This window comes from Enhydra lutris, unplaced genomic scaffold (genome assembly GCF_002288905.1).
Source record: "Enhydra lutris kenyoni isolate GAN:26980312 unplaced genomic scaffold, ASM228890v2 scaffoldscaffold34, whole genome shotgun sequence".
NCBI classification, from domain to species: domain Eukaryota; kingdom Metazoa; phylum Chordata; class Mammalia; order Carnivora; family Mustelidae; genus Enhydra; species Enhydra lutris.
Genome location: NW_019154118.1, coordinates 21,803,889 through 21,828,289, shown reverse-complemented (window position 1 = coordinate 21,828,289; position 24,401 = coordinate 21,803,889). Strand labels below are relative to the sequence as shown.

Below are 24,401 nucleotides of genomic sequence, written 5' to 3'. Positions count from 1 at the left end.
CACACTCTCTCTAAATAAATAAATAAATAATATTTAAAAAAAAATAAAATTAGAGTTTTCTTCTTCACTCTGCTTACAGTGTTTGAGCTAGTTCCGCATAACCTTATCCTTTTCATTGTTTTTCCATGAAACTGTTTTTGAAAGACTTCGAAAGTTTCTCAGGGAAATCGTGTCTTTTTTTACTAATTTTCACCACGGGACAATGTCGGGAGGTATAAACTGGTACTGGGCAGACAGGAGTGTGGGAGAGATGAGGTAGGATTCCAGATGTTCTTTTGGGGTTACTTCTGACCGTAGGGAAATGTGATAGCAGTCAGGATATTATAAACTGCCTTTTGTTTCCCTGCTCATGATGGTCTAACCGCTTTGAGTGATTCTGATGAGCACATTTGGAATAGGAGAATTCTTATTGCTTGCTTATTATCTTACCTTACTCTTATCTTTTCCTTTTTCCTCCTTGGCTTAGGGCTTCAGAGTGCTCTCTAGGAGGGAAGATACAGTCTTAGGAATTTACACATTTGAAATACTCTTCTGGTTTCTGGTCTAGCATGTAAGGAGCTTGGAAGTTATCCCTCGACCTTAACAAGTAAAAAGCTGGACAAATGAAAAAAATCAGCAATGCTTCTTTGGTTGGTCAAAGAAATGAAGTCCTAGGGCAAACCACTGCCCTCAAAATCAGAGAGACAGACAGACCAGTGCAGAGAATGACATCTTACCAGAGCAGAAGCCCACAAACAGAAGGCTCTGTAGGCACCAGCCCAGGATAGAAAAAACCGAATGATGAATTGCTAGAAGCTCAGTGTGGACAAGTCTGAGAGTTAAACCTATGGGGTGAGGGGGATGGGAGAGCACATTTTGGGGAGTTTTCCCTCCGAGCTTTATCAGGTTCTTCCAATGAATATCAGAAAAAAAAGTCTCTTTCTGCTCCTGGTGGAAGATGGAAAAACTAATCATTTCGTAATATGTTAGAATATTCTTCTAATATGTAATGTAATATGTTAGAATAAGTTTTTTTTATTAAAGATTTTTATTTATTTATTTGACAGAGATAGATGACAGGTAGGCAGAGAGGCAGGCAGAGAGAGAGGAGGAAGCAGGCTCCCTGCTGAGCAGAGAGTCTGATGCGGGCCTCGATCCCAGGACCCTGAGGTCATGACCTGAGCCGATGGCAGAGGCTTTAACCCACTGAGCCACCCACGCGCCCTAGAATATGTTCTTCTTAACAAGGCCTGCCCCTGAGAGAAAAACTATTTTACAAAGCGTAACCTACTGGGATTTTACAGAACCTAACCAACCTGAGGGGAGAGAAACACCCAACTCTAGCCCACTCAAGCCTTTGTGTCCCACCTAAAGTGGAGGTTCGGGGAGGACCAAGAAGCACTTAGGAAAAGACTGAGACCTAATCCTAGAATTATAGAATGCTTCCCTTTCCCCCCATACCTCACCACCACACCGCTAACAGCTGTTTCCTCCAGCACATCAAGTCCAGCCTTCAACAAAAAATTACAAGGCATACGAAAAGGCAGAAAATTACAGTTTGAAGAGACATAACAAGTGTCATAACCAGACTCAACTATGGCAGAGATGTTGGGATTATCAAACTGGCAATTTAAAACTACCGTGATATACTTAGGAACGTGATGGAAAGAAGATGATGTGCAAGAAGTGATGAGTAATAGAAGCAGAAAGATGGAAATTCTGAGAATCAAAAAGAAATGCTAGAGATCAGAAACACTGTAACAGAAATCAAGTATGTCTTTGAACTCATTAGATTGCTTATGGCTAAGGAGAGAACCTCTGAGCTTGAGGATGTATCAGTAGAAACTTCCAAAACTGAAAAACAGAGTGAAACAAAATAGAAGTCTACATGCAAAATCTGTGACAACTATGAAATATGTGTAATAGGGAAAGTGAGAGAGCGAAAGGAACAGAATCAATATTTGAACAGTAATAACTGAGAATTACCCCCCCAGACACCAAACCACAGATCCAGGGAACTCCTAGAACACCAAGCAGGTTAAATATCGAAACAACTTTGCCTGCACATACTGTGTTCAAACCGCAGAAAATCAAAGAAAGAAAAATCTTGAAAGAAAGGGGAAAAAGCCACCTTTACCTATAGAGGAGCAAAGATAGGAATCATAGCCAGCTTTTCCTCTGAAGCCAGGCAAGCAAGAAAGGAGTAGAGTGAAATAGTTAAAGTGTTAAGAGAAATACATTTGTTCAGTTGCATTGGCTCCAACGTAACCAAATAGACCACAGTTAAATTAAATCTGGCCCTTCACCCACAATCCCTTGAACCACGTTTCTAAAACAGTGGACTTGGGAAAATGGTTGAACATGGAAGAAAGGACTAGATCCAGATACTGTAGAAATGTGGTAGGATTTGGTGATGTGGTACCAGTGATGCTCTGAGGCAAGCATACATCAGGGATAGGATGAAATGATCACAGTAAGGCCAAAGTGGGTGTGAGACTTAGAGTCGATATTTAGAAATGGCAGAGGACCACTCTACCTGTAGTTCTGTTTCTCTTGGTTTTCCAAGAGGTGCTCGCTCTCTTAAGTTATTAGACCACCATGAAGGGTCAGAACCTTGGAGAGTTCCAAATAGAGCTGGTCAGAAACTTTAAAACGTTGATATAACTACCTCAGGGGCCTGAAGTAGGCAAGATGAAGGCTCTTAGAATTGATGAAGCCACCTTCTTAGTTGCTTTCTGTTAAAATCTCCAAGACTTAAAAGTTTGCCTCTGCCTCCCTACAACTTTATGGAGTCTTAATGGGGCCAGGGATTCCAGTCCTCCTGGTGGAACAAGTACAAAGCCATCCTAGCTGCAGTGGGATTTTTGTTCAATTCTAATGTTCGAGTGACATAGGGGTTCCTTTCAGACGCTTGTGCTTTCTCCTAAGGATATGGTATTGCTTCTCTGTGTTATTTCTTGACCTAATATAAAGTTAATTGAACTCTTTGGTGGGGTTGGGAGAGTGGATTTGCCTAAAAGTTGTTTTATGGTAGGTACTTACGTGTGTAACTGAGTTATGTAGAGGATGATGAGGATATATCAGTATATATATATTGATTTATATTTATATATATATGTATATATATATATATATGTAGGTACTTATGTTTGTAATTGAAAGATAAAAAAAAAGATACTCTGTGTATTAGAGGTAGTTTGTTAAAGCCAAAGTAGGTTCAGGCTAATGCCAGCTACTAAACACTTTTGCAACATAAATTCAGTCTGATTAGTTCCCTCTAATTTCAGTAATCTAGTCTGTTTTATTTATTGTTTGTTTTTAGGACCCTAAAAACATCCAAACATATTTTCATTGTTTTTCTCTTCAGTTTTAGGGCATGTTCATGGTTTTCACATCAGATTAATGCTTTTTTTTTAAGTAGACACCACTCCCAAGGTGGGTCTTGAACTTACAATCCCAGGATCAAGACTTGCATACTCTACTGACTGAGCCAGCCAGGCATCCCAAGATTAATACATTTCTAATGTTTCAGTTAAAGCTTCAACTGTTTAAAAAAATTTTTTTTTGTTTTAACCAATCCACACTTATGATGCCATATTAGGCTAAAAATGGAACTTGAATGTGAATTTCAAGAAACACAGAACTGGTAAATCCTGGGGGTAATTATAGCAAAGGGCAGAAAATGATATGAACGTCAGACTTACTGCAGAGAAGAGTTATGACATATTTACACTCTACTATAGGTCCAAGATATATTCATTCTCCTTTTCTACTACCTGAGCAGAGTTAGAGCAAAATTCCTAAGTAGCTGATTTGCAGTGTCATAGGTGAGTATAGTCTGTACAAGTGTGTGTGACAGAGAGTGTCAGGGTTGCGTGAGCATTCGAATCAGATTTTGGGGATAAGAAAAGCTAGATTTAGTATGGATAACAATAATGGGTATTAGTGAGAGCGATACAGGATTGTATCAGAGGTTTGTACCTCCTTAGGAGGCATCCCTTAAAACGCTTATTAACTTATTAATGGTTGGTTATCTTAATAAGAGTGTAATCTTTTTAAATGACAAGGCCGACCCAGTTTGTGGTTGTGAATGGAGTGGACTGACTGAACATATAGTTCACACCACATGAATTAAAACACTAATTTCCAGAAAGTGTCCAAGTGGAGACTAGACACTATGGCTAGAGACTATGACACAATGGAAGAGTGTCAAAGATGACTGTGAGGGAGGGGCACCTGGCTTAGGTCAGTTTTAAGCATCTTGATTTCAGTTCAGGTCATGATCTTAGGTCATGAGATCAACCCTGGCGTCAGGCTCTGCATTAGTTGTAGAGCTTGATTAAGATTCTCTCTCTCCCATTGTCTCTCTTTCTGCCCCTCCCCCCACAAAAAAAATGACTATGAGGAAATTATTGGTGCCGTTAATAGGAATAACGAAGTTAACATGGGAAAGCAGTGAGTAGTGAGTTCCATTTGGAACATGTTGAATATGAAGGATTGGGGTGATATCCAGTTGGAAATACTTACTGGTTGGAAATTTTATTTATTCAACATATATTTATCAAACCCTGGAGATGTCTTTAAAAAAAAAAAAATTGCTGAGATTGAGGGTAGTATAGGTTTCTTTCCTGATCCCCTAAGCTCAATGATGTGCATATAGCCCCAGATGGATTTTCCTAAGGAAATATTTTAAACCAATTACATAAGATATAATAATTGGCTTTTTTACCACCTCTATGTTACATCTTATAGTAATCACCAATTCATGGTTTCCAAACTCAGACACTGTTTTTAGTGTTGTTTAAAAAAAAAAAAAAAATCTCTGTTAATGTACTAGAAAACACTGAATTGTGTGATTTCAGTGGGTAAATTGTATGTTGTGCTAATTATATTTCAATAAAGCTGTTAAAAAAACTATTCTTCACTGCACACATTTCCAAGTAGATGTTAAGATTACTAGGGAAAGACCGTAGTTCTGTATCACTGGTAAAACTTGTGACATACAAATAAATTACATTGGATCTAAGGAAGCGAATAGATACCACTTAATTTTTAGGGAGAAGTTTCAGGCTAGTTTTTAGAGTATAGCAAATACAGGTTTGTTTATTTTTTCTTCAATCAACAAACATTGAGCACTTGTCCTACCCAGCCAGAAGAGTCAGGAAATGCCTCTTTAAGGAGATGATACTCTGAGCTGAGTCTTGAGGGATGAGTAGGATTTAGTAAACTCAGGAGGTGGAGATATCCAGAGGAGAAACAGCCTATGCAGCCTGTGTCGGGGGACTGCCCTCAGTTTGGAATAAAAAGACACAGGGGGTTGGGGGATGTATGAGAGTGAGAAAGATTCCTCCATGTAAATACATGAAGATTCATCATATTTTTAAGTTTTACAGTATTCTGTACTATGATTTTTATGCCATAAATTACTTAACCACTCCTCTGTTAAGAGATGTTTAGATTAATACTTGGTTTTGTCTATTTCAAATAATGTTGCATTGAACATATTTATACCTGTGTCCTTGCAAACTTGCGAGTGTAATTCTGTGTCAGAGGTTAGGCCTTGGTTTCAATTGCGAGGGTTAACTGAGCTATGACTAGTCACATTTCATTATAATGTATAATTTTTTAGTCAACTGCTTTGATTAAATCAGAGATGCTTGCAGTTTCAGTTCTTTTAGGGCCTTATTTGGGCATGGTAAGGAGTTTGAATCATATGGGAATCCATTGGTGGATTCTGGGCAGAGGACTGACATGATATATAAAAATGTTTTTAAATATCATTCTGGCTGCTGTGTTAAGAATAGATGATAAGGAGGCTAGGATAGAAGTAGGAGAAGCTGTTGTATATAGTTCAGGCAGGGGATGGTGGTGGCTTTGACTAGAGGGGGAATGATGGAGGTGAAGAAAAATGGTGGGATTCCAGGCATGTGTTGAAGTTAGAACTGACAGGATTTGCTGATAGGTTGATGTGGACAGTCTCTAAGATTAGAGCAACCGTTTCCTGGATTGAGAAGATTGAGAAGGTGCAGGTTTAGGAGGGATACCCAGGAGTTCTCTTCAGGTCATGTTATGTTTGAAGCGTGTTAGATGTCCACCTAGGGTTGGTGAGTATGCAGATGAAGCTAACGGTCAGGGTGCCCACTATCTTACTAACGAATGAATGAATGAATCATTGAAAGGTAAAATCAGGAAGGAAATGTAGAAAACAAAAATTTGAAAGAGAATTGTAGTCAACTCCTTTATTATGTAGGACCCACATACATGGTCCTTTTCTCTCTACTTCCCAGTAGGTCTCCTTTTGACTCGAATAGATCTAAACTGGTAAGAGTTTGGAGAGATGGGGGTAGAAATATATTTGTGTGGGTATATTTATTTCTTTCAGAATCTACTTGTATCTAAGACATGACCCGTCTCAGAAAATTAGTTGATATTTAAAATTCTGCAGAGATATTCTAGCCGTATGGAATTGCTTTGTTTCATCAAAATGATTATAAAGGAAACCTTTTCATTTTGACTTCCATATAAAATTAAAAGTGTTTTACTGCACACACAAAAATTTCATAGACCACAGACTACATTTCCAAATCCTTCTTCACATTGTCAGTTCCCGAAGTGTCTTTTCTGCCTTTTATCTGTGTCTTACAGGGATGCCCATATTTGATAAAGCCTCATTCCACTCATGGCACAAATTGCAGCCTAATTGTCGTAGTTTAAAATGCTGTGAATTAAGTCTGTCATTTAACCGCATGATGAAATTTTCTTTAGGAAACATAAAGCCAGAAACTCACTGCATGTGAGTGATAAATCCGTGCTGGCACTTACTGCTTAATCCTGTTGATTTCAAAGGATCAAATCCAAAGTCATTGACAAATTTCACTGGCTTTTCCAACTTGTTTGGTTAACAGACATCCTTATTTATAGAAAAGCTTAATAGTCCACAAATATTTGAACAGTACAGAAGGTATTCTGTTTGAACTGTTGGTAATACTAGAGCATGATGAACTTTAAACTAAAAATGGGGCAAGCTCAGAATTTCCCCCCAAGGCTTTACCTTTAGCTTCTCTTGGAGTTCCACAGCTCTAAAAGGCCCTAGTATCCTGAGATATGTTAAACTCCAATAGAATATTCTTTGACTACACCTAGGATGTTCAGTAAACCTTGGAGTAGCAGTTTTTTAAGTCCACAATCAAATTTATGAAGAAATCAATTTATTTTTTATTGTTAACATTCTTGTAATAATTGACTAAACAGTGATCAGATTTAGCATTTATCAGCAAATTCCTAGAAAACGAAGTTGGTTTACCATTAAATTCTTTTTGCCTTCTGCTCAAGGAGGAGGAAAGATAAGATAAGAAATAGCACCTATGAGGGATGCAAGGACTTTAAAGGTCTTTCAGGTTACAGAGCCATGTTCTGTGTTTGGTGGACTTGAAGCTCTGAGATAAGGTTGCAGATACTTTTTAAACTCTGTAGATCAGGGGCGCCTGGTTGGTTCAGTGGGTTAAAGCCTCTGCCTTCGGCTCAGGTCCTAGGATCGAGTTCCGCATCAGGGTCCTGGGATCGAGTCCCGCATCAGGCTCTCTGCTCACCAGGGAGCCTGCTTCCCTTCCTCTCTCTCTCTGCCTGCCTCTCTGCCTACTTGTGATCTCTGTCTGTCAAATAAATAAATAAATAAATAAATAAATAAATAAATAAATAAATAAACTCTGTAGATCAGACCACTAGTAGTTTAAACTGTGGCTTTAACAAAATTTAGAGTTTAGTGAGAAGTACACCAGATTGTATCTTAGAGTGTTTTATTTTAAATGTGTGCATCAGCAGTATATGGTAATAGTACGTTTGGTATTCCTCAGAGTAATGATTAGAAAAACCCATTCCTGGTTAACCTGGTTTACTTGTTTAACCATGCTTATAACACAAGACTAGCCACTTAAACCACCTGGAGACATCATTCAGCGTAAGAGTTGAATCTGCAAACCCAGCTCTATGAGGTCATGTCTGTCGTCCAATATTAATCTTTCAAAGACCACAAGAAGAAAACTTTGCTTAGGACAGTACTCTATATTCTGTTACTCTGGTTCATCACCGCTATGTTCTTAGAACCAGAAGGTTCCATAGCATTTACAGTTTTTTTTCCTGTTGTTAAAAAGAGGTTGTTAATTTATTAATTTAGCTACACGATTAGAGGCCTTACTCTCCATTCTCTTATTTGTGTTTCTGTCATTCTGAGTATTCTTGTTTTGGCACAACACTACTAACTTTATGAGATATCAGATATTGTTTTCTAAAACTGCCAGAGGTAGAGTTCTCTGCTCTCCTCCCTGTCTCAGGTCCTTGAATACTACCCAAACTAGAACCATTTATCTTTGAACTTTCCTGTAGGATTCTTGAATTTGTCTGTTTGCTGCTGAATGAGTGGTAGTTTCAGAGCTGCTACTCCAATACATCTAACTTCTCTCCAGCCCTAAATTAAGTGCCCTAGGGAATTTTGTGCCAGAAATTACAGGGAGATTGAGTTAAAAATAAACCAAGGGGGAACTATACACTTAAAAATGGTTAAGATGGTAAATTTTATATTTTATGTATTTTACCTCAATAAGTTTTTTTAAATAAATAAACCAAGGGGAAATCTAAAGTGATATCCAGTGGTATCCACTTAAGTATTAATACTGAATTAAAAAGCAACCTTAGAAGTTATATTAAGTATATTAAGTTATATTAGGTATATTTAGAAACTGAAACCTAGAAAGATAAAGCGATTTGCGTAAGAGCTGAGAAGAGAGCCCAGTGTTTTCAACATTAGTCCATGTCTTTTTGGAGCTATCTTCTTTAATTACTCCCTTGACTTAAGAGTTAGCCATAATTAACCACTATGTCAATTTTATCTTCTTGGAACTGAATCGTAGTTTGTTCTTCATGAAGCATGCCTAGCCAGTTTTGTCCCCCTTTCACAACAGGGAGCCTTGGACTTGGAGGCAGTGGGTAAGCCTAGATGCTAATAATGGGTAAACTGGCTTAGAGAAAGTGGTTGACTAACCTCTGTCTCAGAGGAAACCAGACCAGTCTCTTCACGCCATCTGTGTCATAGAGAAAAATGAATACAGTTTGGGTGAGCAATTCCCAAGCAGTTCTTCATTGCCAGTCAGGTTAGCTTTGATACCAAAAGACATCATCCCGGTGTGTAAAAAAATGGTTAATACAAGTGTATGTTTAATAAAGGACACAAAATATCACATAAATTGGCAAAAATGTTCGAAAGATTTCTTTGTGCAAGCGTACTTCATATTCTAGCTAAATAAGCCTCTCTTTTCTAGTATTGGAAATTTTATCAGTCCTATTTCTGCTGCAGTGATGTTGCACAGCAACTCCACAATTCAGTGATCTGCATCAAGTATTTTTACTTTTTTTTTTTTAAAGATTTTATTTATTTATTTGACAGAGATCACAAGTAGACAGGCAGGCAGAGAGAGAGAAAGGGAAGCAGGCTCCCTGCTGAGCAGAGAGCCCGATGCGGGGCTCGATCCCAGGACCCTGGGATCATGACCTGAGCCGAAGGCAGAGGCTTTAACCCACTAAGCCACCCAGGCGTCCCATATGTTTACTTTTTAAGTAAACTCCACATCTCACATGGGGCTCAAGAGTCATGTGCTATACCATTTAGGCCAGCCAGCCACCCAACAAATATTTTTTTATCTGTGGGTCAACTGGGGTGGCTCTACTTCAGGCTGTAGGTTGGGTTTTGGTCTCTTCCACATGTCTCTCATTCCGGGACATGCTCTTGTCATGGGAGACACCAGAGGTCAAGTCAAACTCACACACATTCCCCATGATCAAGACCAAAAGCAGTAGGGCAGGGATATTCATCAGCTCTTCTCCTGGGAGGCATTGCAGAGTTACCCAGCAGAGGATATAGAAGTCTGTTACAGGGAGAGAGTGAAGAAACCTCCCACAGAAACATTTCAACCTTGTAATGTCAGTGTGTTACTGAATTAACTGTTCTCTCTGATTTCTGTGTAGTTGAACAGATAGCTGGGGTCTTGGTTTTTTTCCAACTTACCCTTCCCTTTCACTGTTAATCTTTCTCCCCAGTAACAAGTGACTTAACATATCATTGTTTCTTACTAGGTGGGACCCCAAGAAACATAAATCATAGGCCATTGGCCAATAAACTAAGGGGCTCGACTTTTTCTGAACTTAGGTGGGAGACTTGATTTGCTCTTTAACTAACTTTATTACAAGAACTTCATTGACAAAATTCTTACTTAGTAGAGCTTAATCTATACTCTTGAGTTGTCTGTGCCAACGTCTTGCCTTTTTTTTTTTTTTGTAATTGAGTACAATTGACACGCTATGTTACACTAGTTTCAGGTGTACAAGATAATGAATCAATCTCTACATATATTATCTGTGCTCACCACAAGTGTAGCTACCGTCTGTCACAAGGCAGTGCTATTAAAATACCATTGACTGTATTCCCTGTGCTGTACCTTTCGTTCCTGTGACTTACTCATTCCACAACTGGAAGCCTCTATCCTACTCCCTTTCACCCATTTTTACCCATTCCCCCAACCCCCTCTCCATCTGTGCCCATTTCTGAATGAACCAGTTCAGCCTGGCTCCATTGTTTCCCACTGCCATTCACCTGAAGAACTTAATGGAAATATATGTATCTGCCCTTTGATTTATGAGTGAACGATGGCAATGTCTTAGATCGCAAATGTTTGCTAAAAATGTATCTTTTGAGTACATAGATAGAGAAACCAAATTACTAAAATTAATAGATTTGCTTCCTTCATCATCAGCGTCTTATTCTCCAAGTTTGGCATTTGAACCTAATTCCTAAAAATTAAGTGGTTTGGTAAATGATGATCAGTTCTTTGGACCGTATTTCTTTCCTTCTTAAATAATTACATATCAAAATAGCTATCTGGATGTATTTATCTGTGTAAAGAATGTGTTAGAAGTGTGAGCAGATTGCATTTATAAATATTATTATAACACTACCATAAATTGAGTAAATAGCACACAACATCAGTAGTTCAGCTTAGAGTGACTCATTTATCAGTCCAGTCATACTCATTACTCAGGAATAATTCACAACAGACTTTGAGGTCCCGTAGAGATGATAAAAACAGGTGGGATGAAAATACCTATTTAGGGAATTGTCTGGAATGTTGAATGCCATCAGATGACATCATCATCTGATAGTATTAAATACAGCTCTGGGCACTTTTCTAGGCTATTCAGTTGACATAATTTTTTAAATCACTGCCTAAAAAACAGTCTGGGACAGTTAATGAAATGTTACTGCATAAATTGAAATCAGTAAGAGAACCTAGCTATTGTTCTGAAATGATACTAAGAAGAGTTTATGAAGTTTCAGACAGTATCTCATCTCATGTCTGTAAGCTAGTATTGCCTCATGACATCTTTCTATTATTGTCTTGAAGGGCTGATTAAAAGATTTTATTGTTTAACCTTATTTTCTTGTATGTATTAAGAATTCGTTTGCATTGGGGAGTGAATTTTAGTTCCTTGTGGCTTGCACAGCAGCTCTTAATCAGGGCCATTCCCATAGTGGTACTTCATTTTTTTGTTTGAATTTTTGTTTAATGGAACTTATAGCTTATTAACGTAGAGTTCACCGTTTCAGATTATTTTTAAGTGCTTTTAAACTGTAAGTTAGATCAGGTCTCTCACCTGCTGAAAACCATTCAGTGGTTCCCCAGTATTTTAAACTACAGACTCCCTCCTAAGGCTTCCCAGTTCTCACTGAGTTTGACTTCACTTCTTCCACTCCATCACAGGCCCTCCCCTCTTCTTTGCTCTTGGTGTTTGGGCCTCACGGATGTCCTTTTGGCTTCATGGATGTGCCATAGCTGTTCCTTGAGTGCTTTTCTCCCCATTTGAAATAATTCCTGTTCATAAAGGCCTCTCCGGATCACCCTGTCTAAAGTGGCCTCCCCCAGATACTTTCCAGCTGATTGCCCTATTTCCCTGGCATTTATTATACTGCAATTATAATTCTTATGTTGTCTCCTCCCAAATAGAAGTTTCGAGAGGACAAAGGGTTGAACATAGTGGCTGACACAAAAAAGTTACTCAAGTATTTGTTGAATGAATGAATAAAGGATATCTCTTACACTCTACACTTAAAATAAAATTTTAACTTTCTTCCTTAATTTTATTCCATGAGGGAGAAAGCACTGTGCTTTGATAATTGACCTGAAGAGAGTCAGTACAGTTGAGGGTCCAGGTAGTTATGCTACTGTGCTCATTACTCTGTTCTAATTAATTTTACTCTGACTCATGGCTGAGGGTGTGTGTGTGTGTGTATTTAAAGATTTACACACATACACAGAAAGTGAACCAAAAACTGTGTTCTTTGTACATGTTTATTTTTACAAGTCTTCTTGCTTGATTTGCCTTATTAAATATTTCAAAATTGGAAGTGCATATTTTATAACTACTAGACTCTTAGTAGACACTGCAGACAGCATATTTTCATGCACAGGATAAAGAAATTGCTGTGTGTGGACAGAAACCAATCCAATAGATGTGGAAATAAAACATTTTTAAAAGATTCTTTGCCATTAAGTTAGAATTCATGTGTGAAGCAGTTTAAGGTAGAGCCTTTTCACAAAAAAACAAAACTTGGGGTTTATTACTGAGAAATCAGAGTAGTCCAATGCTTAAATAATTTGTTCAAGGTCATACAGCAGTGAGAAGTAAACACTATTCAAAATCAAGCTTCTCTGACTCTAGAACTTATTTTTACTGTACTTTGAAATCTCCCTAGGTCCAAAGAAATCAGAAATGTATTTTATTTGTATGTCTTATTAAACGGTATGAAAAAAATTTTAAGTCTTCTGTTTGATATCCATTCCTGTCATCAGAATTGCAACCTGTTGACTTCTTCGTGGGGATTATGAGTAATTTTAGAAAAGTGTGATATATTTGCTTTTAATTGTTGCTAAAAACTTTAAAACTTTATGTAACTAAAAACTCCTCTTCTCAGAAGACTGGTTTGCTTCAGTATTTCCACTAGGCTTGAAGAACTGATTTAGAATCTAATAGATGCAAACAGTCTAATGTAGGGAAATGCCGAGAGTATGTTTAAATTGCCAAAGTATATACCACGTGCAACAATTTCCTTTTGTCAGACACACAATTTGAAATGATTATATATTTACAAAGACGAACAGAAAAAAACAAAATCTATAAAAGATTAAAAATCTGTAGATTCATGATCCATTCATAAGTTGTCTTGAGGTTAAAAGTGTAATTGAATATTTAAGTAATATTGTAATATTTAAAATTAGGGTAGCCTGTGTCATCCTAATTCAAAACTGATCATATACCTAATCCATTTTCTATTAGTGGTTACAGTGTAAGTTGATACACATGTTAATGTGCTAAAAACCTTTCAGGTTTTTATTTAATGTGCCTTCCTTTCTTAGTTATATTTTATCTAAGGGTTATCAGTTAGAACCAACACAAGCTAAGTTGACAGAGATCAGAGTCCTGATCTCTGGTAAGATAGAATCTTATTTTACAGTGACATTTTGTACTGATTAGAGGAAAAAAAGATGTTAAAGTTGAGTAAAGATTTGGATATGATTTCTCTTCAAATTTGGTAATTAAATGAGAACTCCTCATAGATTTTGTAGGTTAGAGACCTCTGACCAGGATTTAATTGTCTAGGATGAGTTGTTTCTTTTAAGGCTAGTTAAGCAAAAAAAAAAAAAAAAAAATGGATATCAGCCTTTTTACTTCCAAATTACAAATTGGTGAAATTATAAATTAAGTCCTTTTTTTTTTAAGATTTTATTTATTTATTTGACAGACAGAGATCACAAGTAGGCAGAGAGGCAGACAGAGAGAGAGGAGGAAGCAGGCTCCCTGCTGAGCGGAGAGCACTATGCAGGGCTCCATCCCAGGACCCCGGGATCATGACCTGAGCTGAAGGCAGAGGCTTTAACCCACTGAGCCACCCAGGCGCCCGACTGAAGAATTTTAAACTGAAAATTGGAAGATTGAAAGATTCTGACATCCCCAAAACTTAAGGAAATGCAACTGGCTGGCTTTCTTCACTTTGATAAGATACTGGGAAGCTGCCTCTTATCCCTGGGCGATAAGATGGGATGCTACTCTGGTGGTGGTGGTGGTGATAGCTACAGTGGCTTAGAAGGTGGGAATGAAGTTCATAAAAAGAAAGATGAGCTCAGTCTTGAAATCACTGCAGCAGTAAGTAGAAAGAAAATCTGTTTAGGTACACAGTTGAGTAATTGTTGAAAGGTCAAATGTGCCTGGCTAATCTAGAGGTTATTTTTGTAAAAATTCTGATCAATGAATGAAATCTCTCAAGGCAGAGTTCTGAACCTCGATTAAACTTCAGATGTTATAGACTGCCCCCCGCCTTGACATTGCACACAAAATTTTCTGTGTGTGTTTGTATGTAAGTATAATTTTCGTTAGCTTCTCAATAGAACTGTGACCAAAGAGTCTCAGGCCAGAATGTTAAAACCGATCTTTGCTGGAGTGACTAAAGAGACACCCGGAGACTGGCACCAAGTGAGAAGAGTGCGAGGGAACTGACAATACCAGCTATGAATGAAGCAGAGCAGAGGTGATCCGCAAGAAGGTGATAGTTTAGATTAATTCTGTGGGGAGATGTGTATAGCAAAAGAAAGGCAAAGGGCCAGAACTAGACTATGGTAGTTTTATGTGCTGGAAAAGAAAGGTCATTTAGTGAAAGAAATGAAGAAAAACTATAAACAGAGAATCAATAGGGAGAGATGTTTATTTTGGAAAGCAATCAAGCATAAGATATAATTGAAAGGTCATAAAAGATGAGAACTGAGGAAAGGTAATTCACTTCGGCCTAGAGAAGTTGCTGGTAATTTTACTTTAAAGCAATGTCAGGGGCGCCTGGGTGGCTCGTGGGTTAAAGCCTCTGCCTTTGGCTCAGGTCATGGTCCCAGGGTCCTGGGATCAAGCACCGCATCGGGCTTTCTGCTCAGCAGGGAGCCTGCTTCCCTCTCTCTCTCTCTGCTTGCCTGCCTACTTGTGATCTCTCTCTGTCAAATAAACAAATAAAATCTTTAAAAAAAAAAAGAAGTGGGGAAAATACAATTATATATACATAATTGTACATATCAGATGAAATACAGGGTAAATAAAATTAATAAAAGTTACCTATAGGCAGAAGAAGGGAACAGGGATAAAAAGTAAGACTTCTTGGATTGTATCTTATTGCATAGTTTTAATTTGGGCATCATTTTAAACATCAGGTAAGTTTTTTGCATACTCAAAAAATAAACTTACACGGTAGGAATATACCACAGATAGCTTTTCAAATAACTTTGGAACAATAGAATTTGGACTGTACATTCTTTTTTGTTTCTTTGCACTGTGTGTTCTTAGGATGTTATAACCTCAAGATTAAAAAGAAATTTTAACTTTAAACTTCATCCAGTAATTTTATTATTAATAGTAATATTAATATAGCTATTTTTACATTATTTCATATATATTGTAGGATAAAACAAGTAATTTATGTGAATATTAAGAACCAGGATCTTGGGGCGCCTGGGTGGCTCAGTGTGTCTGCCTTCGGCTCAAGTTCTGATCCCAGAGTCCTGGGATCAAGCCCCGCATTGGGCTCCCTGCTCAGCAGGAAGCCTGCTTCTCCTTCTCCCACTCCTCCTGCTTGTGTTCCCTCTCTCGCTGTGACTCTCTCTGTCAAATAAATAAATAAAATCTTCAAAAAAAAAAACAAAAACGGGATTTTTTATGTTAGAGAAAAAGAAATACATGTGTAAAAATCAAAAGTAATTCTTGAAATGGGAAATTTGAAATGGAGTGAAGTCATTACTTTTTTTTTTTTTTCCTATTTAAAAAGACTTATTTCCTAGCTCTGTCTCTGAAAAGTCACAGAAGTAATACCAACCCCACCATACAAAGCACCCTGAGCACTCAGATACCATTCCCCAAGAAAGAGAACCAAGGCTTCTTGGAGAAGTGACTGATTCCAAGTTTGGGGCAAGAAGTATTCACATTTTGCGTAAGACATTTTTATTATGCCAGAAAGCAACAAAGTCATTGAATATTTCTGTATTTAAAAACAAAAACCTGTAAAGGGATTCTCACTGGACAAAGGTGGGAAAAATTTGAGCATCAAAAAGAACACTGACTGTAATTAATTGAAATAAATTGGATAAATTGAGTATGTAAGAATCCATGTACCTGGGGCACCTGGGTGGCTCAGTGGGTTAAAGCCTCTGCCTTCAGCTCAGGTCATGATCCCAGGGTCCTGGGATCGAGCCCCGCGTCGGGCTTCTCTGCTCCGCAGGGAGCCTGCTTCCCCCTCTCTCTCTGCCTGCCTCTCTGCCTACTTGTGATCTCTGTCTGTCAAATAAATAAATTTAAAAAAAATCTAAAAAAAATAAAAAAAATAAAAAAAAAATCCATGTACCCGTTATGATACTTAAGAGAATCATAAAATAGTAAAAAAACTAAAAAGTAAACAAACATAAAACTTAATAGTTCTCATTGGAGGTAGTCAACATGCCAGCCCCTTACTCTGAAAATCGGTTTGACTTAAGAAGAAGAATTAAACACTCATCCTTCCTGACCTATTGTAGTTACAGTTCAGGATAACTAAATACCTCAAATTGACAACAGAAGAATTTCATCTAATAGTTGTGGCAGGAATAAAATAATTAGAAAGTCACAGTTTTGCAACCCCTGTTGAAGTAACTGGTTCAGGTTCAACCTCTAGTAAATACTAAAATTAATGCAGTGGTTCTCCAAGTACAGCCCCTGTTCCAGTATCTTAAGCATCACCTGGATACTTATAAAAAATACATAAATTCTTGGGCCCTTTCCAACACCTGCTGTGTCAGAGACTCTAAAGATTAGGTCCCAGCAATCTGTTTTAACACGCCCTCTAAGGGTTCTGATGTACACTGGAGCTTAAGAACCGTATTAGGAAAAAGAGAGATGAGACTGTTTCATTGCAGGACCGCTATTACCCCCACAACTCCATGACCAACCTTAGTGCTCCTAGAAGCCGGAGAACCGGATGTTGTATTCCTCCAAGGAGATGCACCTACGACATTCTCTTTCCACCCTCCAAAAAAATTAAACTTGAATCGTTCTCTTCTTTATACTTGAATTCCAAATTATTGGAAATACAGGAGATAAGAGAATAAGTTAAGCGATATCATGAGGAAGTAAAAGACAAACCCAGATTGTAAGATGACTGACTAGTTTCTTCAGCAAGTCAGTAGCATAGGAAAAGGGGAGGGAGGGAAACTGTTCCAGGGAAAAAAGGATTCCAAAGACAAAATAAGCAAATACAGAAAGTACGTCTTGGGGCTCCTGGGTGGCTCAGTCTGTTAAATGTCCAAAACTTCTTGGTTTCAGCTCAGGTCCTCGTCTCAAGGTTGTGAGATTGAGGCCCATGTCAGTCTCCTTGCTGGTCATGGAGCCTGCCTAAGATTTTCTCTCTCCCTTTCCCTCTGCCCCTCCCCAGCTCTCTCTCTTGAGGGAAAAAAAAAAGTGCATCTTGTTTGGGTCCTGATTCCAGTAAGCCAACTAAGGAGACTTGAATTCAGACAGTGAATTAGATAGTATTAAAGAATTGTTAATTTTGTTAGGTGTGGTGATGGTATTATGGTTATGTAAGGAAAAAAAATTTTTTTAAAGATACATAGAAGAGTATTTAGGGTGAAACAAAATGATGCCAACATTTGCTTTAGGTTACTACAGAAAAAAAAAAGTAGATGAACCAAGTATGGCAATATGTTGACAACTCTTAAATCTGGGGGATTCATTACACGGTTTTTTCTACTCTCATGTATGTTTGAAATTTTCATAATAAAAATAGAAAATTTTAAAAGATACCTACAGAAATTTTTATTAGGTTGTATTTATTCCTGTGCTAGCCTTTGTTGTGGTATATTGTAATTGCCTATTTACTTAGCTATACCAGTGTTTCTCAAGTTATCAATATTGAAAGACCAACTTCTTTAATTGTTTGATATAGACCGTGATTTTGATAAAATACAAAAGAATCAATTACCGTAAAAGCAAAATGGGAGGAAAGGACGTACAAAATAAAACCTTAAAAGTTTTGTTATTAAAGTCAACAAAATTACATTTTACGTATCAGAACAAATGTAAACATAGGAAAAAGCAATTTTTTAATTGTACCCATCAAAAATACGCATACAGGCAATTAGTATGGAGAATTGCTGTTACGCTCGCTTGTTCTGTAAGCATAAAGTTTGTCATGCACAACATGGTGTGCATTTTGCATGTTACCTTGAGGACCTTGTGTAATAATAACTTGAGCTTGGACGGAGAACAGCACCGCTCCCAGGGCATGAGGAAGTGTACCTAATCCCGTGTTCTTTCAGCGCAGGTTTTTACCTCAGTTACTTCTGTTGCTGATTTCACAGCAGATGGTACAGTTTTCAGGGCTGCCCACACTGCAGAAATCATACAGAATGAGGAAGGTTCACTTGGGAGTGAACATACCAACCTTTTTAAACACTCCCAAGTGAACCTTCCTCATTCTGTATGATTTCAAACATGGATGTTGTCATGCTTCTCACAGTGTGTTACATGTTTATTGTTACGCAATTCTGGCTTTACGTGGTAATTTTAGGTCCAGGCATAGCACTCCTTTCCCGCCGCCCCCTCTCCCCGCCCCAGACAGCACCTTTCCTGCCAGGCTTCAGAACTTTCCTTCCTCCTTGGCTAGGGTGATACTGATTGGGACGGATCACTTCCAAAACCAGTCTGTACTCTAGATTCTCTCGTGCTTCCTAGGACGCATTTTGTAGGTGACGGTTTGTTGTTGTTCCCCCATATACTTATATTTGTTCGCGTTGGATCCGTTAGGTTTCTCTGTGTTGCTAGAATCACAAAAATTTTTCACATTAGTTCACATTGACTCAGCATTTTTTTCCTTTTTTTTTTTTTTTTTAAAGAAAGTTTTTATTTATTTATTTGCAGAGAGAGGAAGAGCACAAGCAGGGCAAGCAGCAGGCCGGGGGGAAGCAGGCTTCCCACTGAGCAAAGAGCCCAATGCTGGACTTGATCCCAGGGTTCTGGGATCATGTGTGACCTGAGCTGAAGGCAAATGCTTAACTCACTGAGCCACCCAGGTGTCCCTGACTCAGCATTTTCAGCAGAAAGAAATTTTGTCTCTCTGGAAAAGTCATTTATTTGTCTATGAGAAAATTGTGTCCTTAGAGCTACAGCGTAAGTGGCACTTGGTGGGGAGTTTCTGCAAAGATAATGCAAATTAGCCGAAAGATAATCCTGAAAACACGCTGCATTTCCCTCAGTATTTGCCCACAGGGCCAACCCTTTGTTGAGATTTCCCTGTTCATCCAGTACAGAATTGAGGCTCTGGTTTACTCTTACGAACAGGTGACACATCGTTTATGTGGTAGTTAACTTAGACGTAGTCACTCTGATGACTGTTTGGACATTTTGACTGAAAATTCTATATATTCTTAAATGAATTTTTTTTCCCTGTTAAATTCTGAATGTCTATTATGTATGCTCTGGAGAGGCAAAAGGAAGATGTGGGAGCTGATCATCTACATTTATGTTAATACCAGATGAAGAAACATTATACAGAATGTCTGTTTACATTTTTTTTTTAATTTCAGTATAGTTGACGCACAATGTTATGTTAGTTTCAGGTGTACAACTTAGTGATTTGACGAGTTTATACCTTATGCTATGTTCTCCACAATTGTAGCTACTGTCTGTCCCATTACATCACCATAGTGTCATTGACTATATTCCTCGTGCTCTAACCTTGATTCCTGTGACTTACTCATTTTGGCTTGTATCTCCCTCTCCCCTTCACCCATTCTGCCCAGCCGCACACCTCATCCCCTCTGGCAACCGTCAGTCTGTTCTCTGTATGTATAGGTCTGTCTGGCTTTTTTTTTTTTCCCCTATAGCTGATGTCAGAGAAATTACTGTCTGTGCTCACTTCTAGGTTTTTATGGTCCTAGACACATTCAGGTCTGTCTGCTTACATTTAAAGCCTCTAACATGTATAGTAGTAATATTCTACATTTTATAATGGTTGATGATACCATCCATGATCAGTCAGCTAAGTAGTTAATAAAAACTGTGCCTCTGCTGTTCTGTATATAGCCCTAAAAAAGTGTGGGGAGGACCTGAGAAAATGATATGGCCCCGACCTTCAGAAAGCTTAAGTGGAGGTATCTTATTTTCTAACACACAGTGTGTTAGAGTCAACGCTGTGTGTGTATGTGTGTGTATACAAACCCAAACACGTACACACTTTGAGATATCATTGAGATACGTGCAGGGAACTACAGCAGGAGCCAATGTGCTGTCATGATAAGGAGTTCAGGTTGGAGATTAGTTCTACTTCAAGTGACCAGGAACTGTTCAAGGGCAAGGTGGCATTGAAAGGATATTTAGGATTTCATTGAAAGGATAGTTAGGATTTCAGTGGGAGTCTAGTGAAGCATGATACAGTTTTTTAAAAGCAAACATTCAGGGCACTTGTGTGGCTCAGTGGGTTAAAGCCTCTGCCTTCAGCCCAGGTCACGGTCCCAGAGTCCTGGGATCGAGCCCCACATCAGGCTCTCTGCCTGCCTCTCTGCCTGCTTGCGATCTCTGTCTGCCATGTAAATAAATAGAATCTTTTTTAAAAAATTAATTAATTAAAATAAAAATAACAAACATTTCAGATCAGCCATTCACTTAGCAGTTGTCTGAATTCAGCCCAATTCTGTTATCCCTCTGATCTTCAGCGCCCTCATTTATAAAATGCAAATTAAAATTATAGTTATCGTAGAGGGGTTTTAGGATGATTAAGGGGGATACAGTGATATAAACATGCTTTATAAAGTGTAAAATGCTGTGGGGGGCCTGGGTGACTCAGTTGGTTAAGCGACTGCCTTCAGTGCAGTTCATGATCCTGGAGTCCCAGGATCGAGTCCCATATTGGGCTCCCTGCTCTGGCAGGGAGTCTGCTTCTCCTGCTGACCTCTTTCCTCTTATGCTCTTTCTCTCTCCCTCTCTCAAATAAATAAACAAAATCTTTTTAAAAAAATAAAGTGTAAAATGCTCTACACATGTTAATTTTATAATAAATATTGAGGATGTCCTGAGCCAAAGCCATGGAATCTCAGTATCAGTAAATCACATAGCCTAGAGCAGAAAACATATGGAGATGAATGAATATTGATTTACCCATGCAGTTCCTAAGTTGGGAAAACAATTTTAAATTTTAGAAAAACCCGTCAAGATTTCTGCTGACCCTTTCCCCTCAAAAGATCATTTCAAAGGCCTTTTAGATGTTCAGGCAAAACTTGAATGAGCTATAATGTTTCGTTTTATTGAGTTCATGTAAACATACGCAGAATTAATTTTCAGGTAAACTGCTTTGATAGGGATTATAATATTGTACAAAGATAGCTAGTATATCTTGTGAAGTGTATTTGCTTAGAGAACCTGGCTATCGTGTTTGATTTAGAGAACAAGTCTTGGGTAGGTCAGAAGTGCTCCACCAAACAAAGCAGGGTGTGAATTATTTAAGCTGCTTCCAGGGACCACTGTTACGTTCCAGGTGGCTGCTGATAACTGTGGCAAGCGATCGCTTACAAGAAAGATAGCCTTTGTCGGATGGGATGGTAGGAAATGGATTCATGGGTTTCTTTCTTTTTTTTTTTTTAATGTAAATTTTAAATGTGGTTAGGAAAAATATCCAATAAACTTGTAAACAGAACAGAGGACGTGCCTAGGCATAAAAAAGCATTGTGAATTATACTGTGACTGTCATGCCACTTGCCGTTGTCTGGTCTTGGGCTCTCTCCATTTATTTGGACTCCCGTGAAATGTGATTGGAATTACTTTTCTCAAGGCAGGGAACCTGGAGAACGGCATGTTACTTGAATACTCACTCCTGTTCATTTAAAAAGCTTTTGAATAGGTGAAGGGGACTAAGAGTACACTTACCTTGATGAGCACTATGTAATATATGGAATTGTTGAATCACTGTGTTGTACACTTGAAACTAATATAGCACTGGGTATAAACTACACTGGAATTATAATAAAATCAATAAATAGGTAGATTTTTGAGGAGAAAAAGTTCTGCCTACTAATAGTGGGAATTTTTTGTTGGTTGGCTGGTTGGTTTTGATAAATAATCCTAAATTCTCTCTCTCTCTCTTTTTTTTTCCTAACAGACTACCTTGCTAATCATGGCCGGTTAAATGAGTCTGAGGCCAGGCGCAAATTTTGGCAAATCCTGTCCGCTGTTGATTATTGTCATGGCCGGAAAATCGTGCACCGTGATCTCAAGGCTGAAAATCTCCTGCTGGATAGCAACATGAACATCAAGCTAGCAGGTAGGGGGGACGCAGCTGGCTCTAACGTGGCAGGAACATTTCTACCAGTGCATGGGGCTTTCTTAAAGTGTGTTTTACTCACAGTTCTACGTGTAATGACAAGTAAGAGAAACGGGTTCATTGTTAATGTACATGGTGGCAGGACTGGGGTCTGATTTGTGGCCAGGGTCTTGTGCTCTGCTGGAAGAGGTCCATTTGTCTGCTTGTGTGCGTGAGGTAGGGGACTGGTAGCCAGACCAGAGGAGCAGCCCAGGTCGCTAGTGCTCTCCCTGCTGTCCTGGTTGTGGGTGATCACGGCTGAGAGGGCACAGCCGATAAAAGTGTAATGAAGATGAATGCCTCACTCTGGTATAATAAGGTTTTGAGTTACACGTGGGAGGTTAAGGGTAGAGATTATTTTGCTAGTTTTTCTCCTACAGTTTTCACAATTATAAGAGGTTTTATATTTTATAGTCCAAGTTTATTTATTCATATGGTCAAACATTCAATCAGTATTTATGTGTCAGGTACTGTGCTATGCTAGGTATACAGGGGATACAAATCCTCTGATTCTAAAAGTCTAGTGGGGAGATAAAAATAATTAAAATACAATATGTTGCCCAAAAATGTATATACGAACTGCAGTAGGAATCTAGGTGAAGGAACAGCAGTCCCCCTGCGAAGTCAGGGAGGCCTCACAGGAAAGGGACTATTCGAACTTGGGCTTGGGGGATGACTTAGAAGCTTGCCAGGAAGAGAAACGGAAGTGGGATATTACACACAGGCAAACTGTGTAAATACCACCAATGGAAGGGAAGGAGATTGAGACTGGTGTGGTAGGGAGCTATGGCTCAACATTGCTGGAATGTCAGATCTGTAGGCACAAGGAATCGACACAGGAGGCACAGGTAGGCAAAAAGCAGAATATGAAGAGTCTTGAACGCCATGAAAAAGATTTCAGAGTTTATTCTGTTGGTAATCAGGAGTGCAACCTACTGAAAATTGTAGGGTGGTGTAGGCGTGAAGGTGAACCTGGGCTACTCTGATTAGATTTCATGTTAGAAGAAGGTTCCTTTCTGGCAGCAGAGTGAAGATGGGTAGGAGGTGTGGGTAAGACTGAGACAAGAACATTAATAAGGGATCTAAGGCAGAGTCCAATTATGAAGATGTGGGTCTGGGCTAGAGTAGCAGCAACAGAGGCTGTAGGCGTGGGAGGGAGACTTACTTCGGTTAGGGTATGGAAGAAGATAAGGGGCTTGAAGCAAAAGCCTACCAAAGTTTGCAAGTGCTGGTGTTTTGTTCTAGGATTATTCAAGAGGAACAGAGGGACACCCAGGTGAGAGGAGCTGACTGAGAAATTACTTGCTGACTAGCTAGGCTGGATACTCATTGGACTTCTAAGCTTAGAGACAAAGCAACAGCCTTGGTTTGTTGCATTGTGGTATAAAATAGAAGCTAAAAGCCTCTGATTTGTGCACGTAACTGTTTTTTTTTTAAGATTTTTTATTTATTTATTTAACAGACAGAGATCACAGGTAGGTGGAGAGGCAGGCAGGGGCGGGGGGGATGCAGGCGCCCCACTGAGCAGAGAGCCCGATGCGGGGCTCGATCCCAGGACCCCGGGATCATGACCTGAGCCAAAGGCAGAGGCTTTAACCCACTGAACCACCCAGGCGCCCCAGTAACTGGTTTATTTCTATGCCATTTCCCATTAGTTTTTGCCTTGGGCATTTGAGGGAAAGTAAATAATTAATTTTTACTTACTTTAACTTTTACTTTAATTTTAACAATTAATTTTAAATGCCAGTGTTACATATGGTTTAGGGAGGTAATGGATTTTCCATTCTGCAGGCTATGGCTTTTTTTTCCTAATGGGATTGCCTGAATTAAAGAGTTTTTTAAGTTAATCAGTTTCATTCCCATTATATATATAAAGATTTGTATTGATTTGTCTTTTCTGTTTTGAAAGTGCACAGTATTGGTGTTTCCATAGTTTCTTATGTGTGTTCACTCCTCCCATTTG

General features: G+C 38.7%; 1 protein-coding gene across 1 annotated transcript in view; it reads left to right on the top strand.

Moving 5' to 3' along the window:
* The window catches only part of LOC111153733 (salt inducible kinase 2), a 126,173-nt gene that overhangs the window by 65,306 nt on the left and 36,466 nt on the right, over window positions 1-24,401 (top strand). The window contains exon 4 of the mRNA XM_022512923.1: window positions 22,238-22,399. Within this exon, the coding sequence (XP_022368631.1) occupies window positions 22,238-22,399 (162 nt within the window). The remainder of the gene's footprint in view (window positions 1-22,237; window positions 22,400-24,401) is intronic.